The sequence below is a fragment of the Etheostoma spectabile genome, chromosome 2 (genome assembly GCF_008692095.1).
Source record: "Etheostoma spectabile isolate EspeVRDwgs_2016 chromosome 2, UIUC_Espe_1.0, whole genome shotgun sequence".
Lineage (NCBI taxonomy): Eukaryota > Metazoa > Chordata > Actinopteri > Perciformes > Percidae > Etheostoma > Etheostoma spectabile.
The window spans coordinates 4,112,418-4,119,473 of record NC_045734.1 but is presented as its reverse complement, the minus strand read 5'-3'; the positions used below and the strand labels follow the sequence as shown (position 1 = coordinate 4,119,473).

At 43.8% G+C, this 7,056-nt stretch overlaps 1 protein-coding gene across 5 annotated transcripts in view; it reads right to left on the bottom strand.

Moving 5' to 3' along the window:
- The window catches only part of rptor (regulatory associated protein of MTOR, complex 1), a 212,559-nt gene that overhangs the window by 123,966 nt on the left and 81,537 nt on the right, over positions 1–7,056 (bottom strand). For all 5 annotated transcript variants that reach the window (XM_032536773.1, XM_032536784.1, XM_032536782.1 and 2 more), the window contains exon 6: positions 3,316–3,462. In XM_032536773.1, coding sequence (XP_032392664.1) covers positions 3,316–3,462 — 147 coding nt within the window. The remainder of the gene's footprint in view (positions 1–3,315; positions 3,463–7,056) is intronic.

The following is a 7,056-nucleotide window of genomic DNA, read 5'->3' as shown; positions in this document are numbered from 1 at the left end:
CACACACACACACACACACACACACACACACACACACACACACAAGACTGAATGACTGCAGGAGGAGGTTGATATGGTGCTGTGGAGGAGTGATAAAACACCTCCTCCACCTTTCATGTCATCCCCTCAGCCATCTCCTTCATGCTCTTGTCTTCATCACGGCATCTCAGAATTATAGTCCCCGGTGAGATCAGGCCTGTCGTGCTATGTGAATCGTGTGTGCTGCGCTTGTGTGCTTGTTTAAAAATAGCTGACAGTGTGTATGTGTGTGTGTGTGCGTCTGCGTGTGCGTCTGCGTGTGCGTGTGTGTGTATCGTGTCGCGGCAGAGGGATGCGGGTGTAGTGGCGCGTGGACGAGGTGGGGGACTCCCTGCTCAGATTGTCTCCTGAATGATTAAGGCGTCTCTGGGAGTGGGCGCCCAGTTAGCTCAGTTGGTAGAGCGGCCGTCCACAAATAGAGGTTTACTCCTTGCTTTACAACCCAGCGGGCCGGGGTTTGACTCCGGCCTGCGGCCCTTCGCTGCGTGTCATTCCCCCTCTCTCTCCCCTTTCATATCTTTCAGCTGTCCTGTCAAAAATAAAGGCAAACTTGCCCAAAATAATATCTCTGGACGTCCTAGCATCTTCCATTGCCCCCACTCGCCCATTCATACACCTCTTTCGGGTGGAAAAGTGAAATTGCTTATGGACGTTATGCAACTTTCCCTGCATTTACCATGGGGAATTCCTCTATTTATTTCCCCGAGGCAACACAATAGTTAAAAGATGCAGCTAAGACCGATTATGCCCTGACAAACGAAAACATTGTCTCCAAAAATGTCCATTCTTGCCTCAGCCACACAGCGTCTCTCAGCTGACCATAACCAAAGCCACTTCACAAGCTTTCCTCCAAGGCCTTACGGCGAAGGTTTGACTAGAATTTACACTCAACTGGCAACAGACAGCCTTGGGAGAACCCCAAGTGGCCAATTACTCCGTAACCCATGTACAAACCAGCTTCAAGAGTGAGGCGTTTGTGGTCCCATCACCTCCTCTCTGGCTCTCTTTGAAGCCAAGGCTACTTCTACTCCTTTATGAAAGTCTCCGTGCTTAGATTTGGGAGTTCAATTCACATTCAATATGCAGACATTTAGCCAAAATAAGAAGTAAATTCTCAGTTTGTAAATTGTGATCTTGTTGCTTTTAAAAATTGTCTCTGCGGCGTAGTATAGTTCCAGGAATGAGAAAAACCTTTACTAACCAGTGAAAGTGAGGAGTGTTGAGCTACCGCTATACTTCTTTGACAGCTGAGCTGCTATTGTTTCTCTTAAGTTAAAAAATTCCTTTGCAATTAAAATTTGATTCATCTTACAGCTGTTTTCTCTTTTATGTTGTTTTTCTCCTTCGTATTTATTTTTATATGCATATAGTTTAATTTTTATTTTATTGCATTTTCCTATTACATTTTGAATGTTTTGTGTAGAGCTGACTCTAAAGCCCAGTCCAGACCAAAGACTTGCGGCGAGATGAAACTTCTCGCAACGCGCCGGTCTGCAGCGTTCTAAAACCTGCTAGTTCACACCAATGCGGCCAGATGAGATGGTGTATCATCTCCATAGCAACAACTCTTTGCACTTCCGTACTGACTTTCAGGCCTTAACTGTATCTGATGTATCATTTGTTGCTTCTCAATATGAATGTGGATAACATTAGTGATAGTGAGATGCTTGCTACTGCTACATTTCCAGTGATGAATCGTTCTATTTCTGGGATTCATGCTTTGTTCTAACGACGCTCGCTCTCTTTAGTCCCTATCTAGCTCCCTCGACCACATTACAGTGCTCGCAGGGTTGCTCGTTGAGCCTCCATCTACCAGCTGACAGTTTGTAACATAGAAACATAGTTCATAGCCGACTTTACCAGCTGACTTCCCTATTGGCTGTTGAAACAGGTGACGTCCCTTATGTTCTAAAACCAGCCTCAGAATCGAGCTGGGACGGGCCGGTTCAGACCGCTGCCACTTGTCCCTGTAAATGGTTTTGTCTCGTCGCAGATCTTTGGTCTGAACTGGGCTGAAGAGTAATGCGCAAAACTTCCAATGTACTTGTACGGCCCTGTACCTGTGCAAATGGCAATAACCCTCTATTTCATCAGACACCGCCTACCAAGAGCCTGGGTCTGTCCGAGGCTTCTTCCTAAAAGGGAGTTTTTCCTCGCCTCTGTCGCACTGTTGCTTGTTCTGGAGGGAACTACTACAACTGCTGGGTCCTTGTAAATTATGTGGTCTAGTGTGGTCTAGACCTACTCTATCTGTAAAGTGTCTCCAGATAACACTTGTTATGAATTGATACTATAAATGAAATTGAATTGAATTCTATTGTATTCTATTTAGCCCTGAAGGTGCAGCCATGCCATGAACTCTTTCACAGAAAAGGAGCAGCAGGGGCTGAGGACGGACAGACACATGTGACGAGCTCTGCCTAACACTGCGGCAACTCAGCAGTTTAGTTGCTGCCTTCGCCTTTTTTTTTTTTTTATAACTTGTAGGTAACGCAGTGTTCACAGTCACTCTGCTTTACTCTCTGCTTGGTACTGTTCATCCTGTACACCCCCCCCCCTCTCTCCCTCACTCCCGCATTTTCCAGCAAATCTACAGTCTGGCTGAAACTTCCCCATGAATAATTGAAATGAATGACAGCACCATCTCATTAGGGATTCACATAACACGCTGTAGCCGGGAGAAAGAAAGAGAAGAGAGAGAAAACGTAATAAAAAGATGAAGCATGAGGGGGACTGGGACTGGTAGTGGTGTGTATCTACTCTGTGTGGTGTGTGTGGTGTGTGTGTGTGGGTGTGTGTGTGTGTGTGTGTGTGTGTGTGTGGTGGTGTGTGTGTGTGTGTGTGTGTGCACGCACTCCCAAGTCTACACCAAAAACTCAATGATTTAAAGCCAGCTGCCCATTTGATTGGCTGAAATATGATCCTGACAACATCCTGGACAGAGCTGTGTCTTATGAATACAGTATATATGAAGTGTGTGTGTGTGTGTGTGTGTGTGTGTGTGTGTGTGTGTCTGTGTGTGAGAGAGTGTGGGTGTATAGGTGCGTGTGATTTTGTGGCGTGTGTGCAAGTGAGAAAGTCTCCCACTTTTGCATTAATAACTCATAAATACCAGCAGTTCGTGGCACCCTGTTTGCCTGCACACTGATTGTGTTTGCATGACACACCCAATCTTTTTGGAGTGTTTTTCCAATTACAACCCTGGAACTAACTCATGGCCACTGTGTTGTGACATGCCGTAAACCATGAGGACTGGTTGTGCGTGCAGCTGCCCACCTCCAGCTCCTGCTCTCTCTGCAGGGCGAACTGTTTGAACGACTTGACGATGATCCCCGCGTTGGAGCAGTCGTAGACAAAAATGGACGGGCTGCCCATCCACGTCTGCAGGTCGTAGATGGACAGCGGGATGTACTGGGTGTAGTTCTGAAAGAGAGGAGAGGGAGAAGAAAGAAAAAAAAAAGAGAGATGAGAAAGATAGTTTAGGAGGACAGAGGCGAGGCATCGCGCAATTGATGAAAACTCATTTTTATAGATTTGTGTTTAATAATTCACCAGTCATCTGCTTGATGAAGAGTTGAGCGGAGTATAGGGGGAGATAAACAGTTGAAAAGAGAAAATGATAATGAAGGAGAGGGGTAGAAACAGAAACATGAGGATTATGGGAACCTGAGTAATAAATCAAATAACCATGGTGCTATAAAAGGTGTTATACCCTATACTTAAAGGACAATTTGATTCAACGCCACGTCACCCCAATCATGTCATGTTCGCGCAGCCAGTGACACAGCAGCTTCATCTTAAAGGAAAAGGAATAAGTATAAGGGTTAGGGAGGAGAAAAGAGAAGATAAGGCCCGAGGGTGTACTGGGGACGTCCAGTACACAGCTAAGCCCAGACAGCAGTGGTGCATCACTGTGAGTAGGTGCTTACTTATAGGACGAGGCGATGAACAACTCAAGAATTTATGTTTGGTTTTTCAATTCACTGAGTCTCTACGGTGGAACTCAACCCTAAGATCAGGGAATGCAGGTGGACTGTGTGATGTTCAGCTGGAAGTGGTCGAGGAGGGCAGGGCCATTTTGAGGAATACTCTTATGGTACGTGTCCACTAGCAAGCCTCAGCCATCCTTCACTGTCAAACTCAATTTTACTAAGACTGGAAAACAAGAATCACATCAAAAGCCAGACATGTTTAGGTCATTGAAATGCTTTTATTAAAGAGAAAAGGTCAGATATTTTGACTGTATTAATCCATGTCTTGTATAGCTTTCTCACTTACAGTTTGGGCCTCACAAAGCTCTAAAAACATCGGCAAAAAAGTTCCTTAGTCATCAGAAATGAGTGACAAAACTGTCTAAAAATGCGCAAAAATTGATGAAAAAGGGCCAAAAAACAGAACATTTGGACAAAAACTCCGGAAGAAGCAATAAAAACATTGCAAAAACAAAAAAAACATCAAAAAAAAGACGCCTGTTTAGCTCACCCGGTACAGCGTGCGCACCATGTACAGAGGCTAAGTCCTTGCTGCAGCGGCCACGGGTTCAATTCCGACCTGCAGCATTTTGCTGCGTGCCATTCGCCTTTCTTTCTCCTTTCACGTCTAACCTGTCCTATCAAATAAAGGCTTCAAATGCCAAAAAAATTAAGTGAAATCAAAAAACGTTGAGAGAGAATGGAGAGAAAGTTTAAAAAACTAGCCGCCATGTTGGTCTGTTTTGAAATTCGCAAGCAGACAGCCCCACGTGACACGTTCGTCCAATCAGGAGCAGCCATCACGGTTGTGGGAGGGTCTAGGGTGTAGTTTTCTTTGCTTGTCAGTGAAAAACTGATCACTCCGAGTGGCGAGCCCATCGAGCGTCCAAAGCTGAGAAGCGAGGCGATCCCTGCGGTCAAAAAACGCCACAGTGGACACGTACCATTACTCTAGCCGCATTTCACCTACAAGAACCTCAGTCCAATTTTAGTGCCAAACAAATCATCCCTACTTTGGGGACACAAATCATGCCTCTGTGGTGTTTTCGTTGTCCCTTCCCTCCTCTGCACATCTCTTTAGGACTACCATCTCTTTAGGACTAAATCATCGCAGTCACCAGGGGTGTAGCGCTATTTATTTAGTGCCGGGGCGCACCTATGACGCACGGTTAAGGTCATGTAACTCACTGTTACTACAGTGGAAAGTTTACATAAATTAGTCAACTATTACTATAACATAAAAAGGTTTTCTGCCTGGTCGTCTTTATTAGTTAACAGTGAGCTATAGACTAAGAAACTACCGGCAACTTTTAAAGTGGAATGTTTTCTTGTATGTTACTCGATACGTGCATTATTGTGGCAAATCAACCAACACACCTTACATGTCAATATGACAACGTTGACCGTTCCATTCATTTGTAGTGTCTCTCTTGCATGACATATGCTTTAGTGATTGTTGGCTCTTCAAGCACTTAAATGCAATATGAATTTCAACCACATTACCAGGGGTTGACATTAACCTTTTGAGGCGCTTGACCTTTGGACAAGTGCATTTACGTTTCACTTGTCCATGCAGAAAAGTCACTTATCCGGGTAAAGATTTATCATTAGGGTGCAAACCCCAAAGCGGTAGAACCTATGTTTGTCTGTTTTGGTTAATATTAGGGGTCCAAGCCCGAGGGGGCTACGTGGTTCACACAGCAGGACTGAGGAACCCTATTGTTTATCTAAGGATTAATCATCATCATAGTATTTTCCATTATTCTTCTCCGCGTAAAACTCCCGCTGCAGCCTAAACCGTACATGGTGGCGATCAGCCTTTTTCAGGACTAATCCAAAACTCTGCAAGAACCTCAGGTGCAACAATTGACCCACTTCCAACTCTAGGTGGAGCTATAGCAGAAACCATTGTTTGGCCCTATAACTCCACGTGTTCCCTGGATCCAACTGAATCTTTTGATCTAGGCCACGGCCATTACCGCCTGGACTTTTAAGTGTGAAAAATTGCGATTTATCAAAAACCAACTTTTTCTAACTCCTCCTAGACTGATCTGCATGAAACTTGGTGCATAGCATTTCCAGACAGACCTGATAAAATGTTGTCAAAAGAAATTTTATATAATAAAAATTGTGCATACTACGCACAAACAAATGTGTGTAGCTAACTATGAAAACACCAACTTTGCCAAAATAAATGCTGCCGAAGCCAAACTTTAGATTATTCCTTGGTATGACCCTCTGAGGCTACGAAAAAAATTCACGAAAATTGGCAATTAGGGAGCGATACAAATACAAAAAGTCTATATCTCATGAACGACTCATTCAATTTTTACAAAATTTGATGGGTTTTATCTAGGGCCACTCCTAAGACGCCCCTTACAGTTGGGTAATGATTGGTTGAAGTGGGCGTGGACTATAGGACCCACGTTGCTATACCCACATGCTATATACGTAAACCGCTATAATGAACGTAGACCATTTTGGGTCATTTGGTCCCTTCTGAGGTTGAGTGCGTCGTATAGGACGCCAAACTGCACTTCTGATTCACAACTTTGTAACTTAATAATATAACTAGTAGAAACAGCTAAAAGCTAACAGTCACACCGTTCTGCTGATGTCTTTGTTGTCTTCCTATCCCTTACAGAAGCTTCTGTATCCAGCCTAGAAGCCCAGAGTTTTTTGGGGTCTTTGTGCAATTAATCCATGCTGTTACATGCAAGATTGATCCACTGTCTGTAAGAAATGTAACTAATTTGTCCTTTATATGAGTTATAATGTTCAATATGTATATTGTTGCACTGGGTGACTCCATATATATAGAACTGTTGTAGACAACACAAATGCTCGTGTGGCATTGCTATGTGTGGGACATCAACACATATCTGTGAGATTTATGTTATTTATTTGTCTTTATGGTCCTAAAACCTTTTGAACATTTAAGTGACCTCAATGGAGCAAACATATTCTAATAGCCCAGTTTTCCCCAAAAAGAAATGTTCATAGAGTGAGTATGGATAACAGGGTTGATGTTTTACAAGCTTTTATA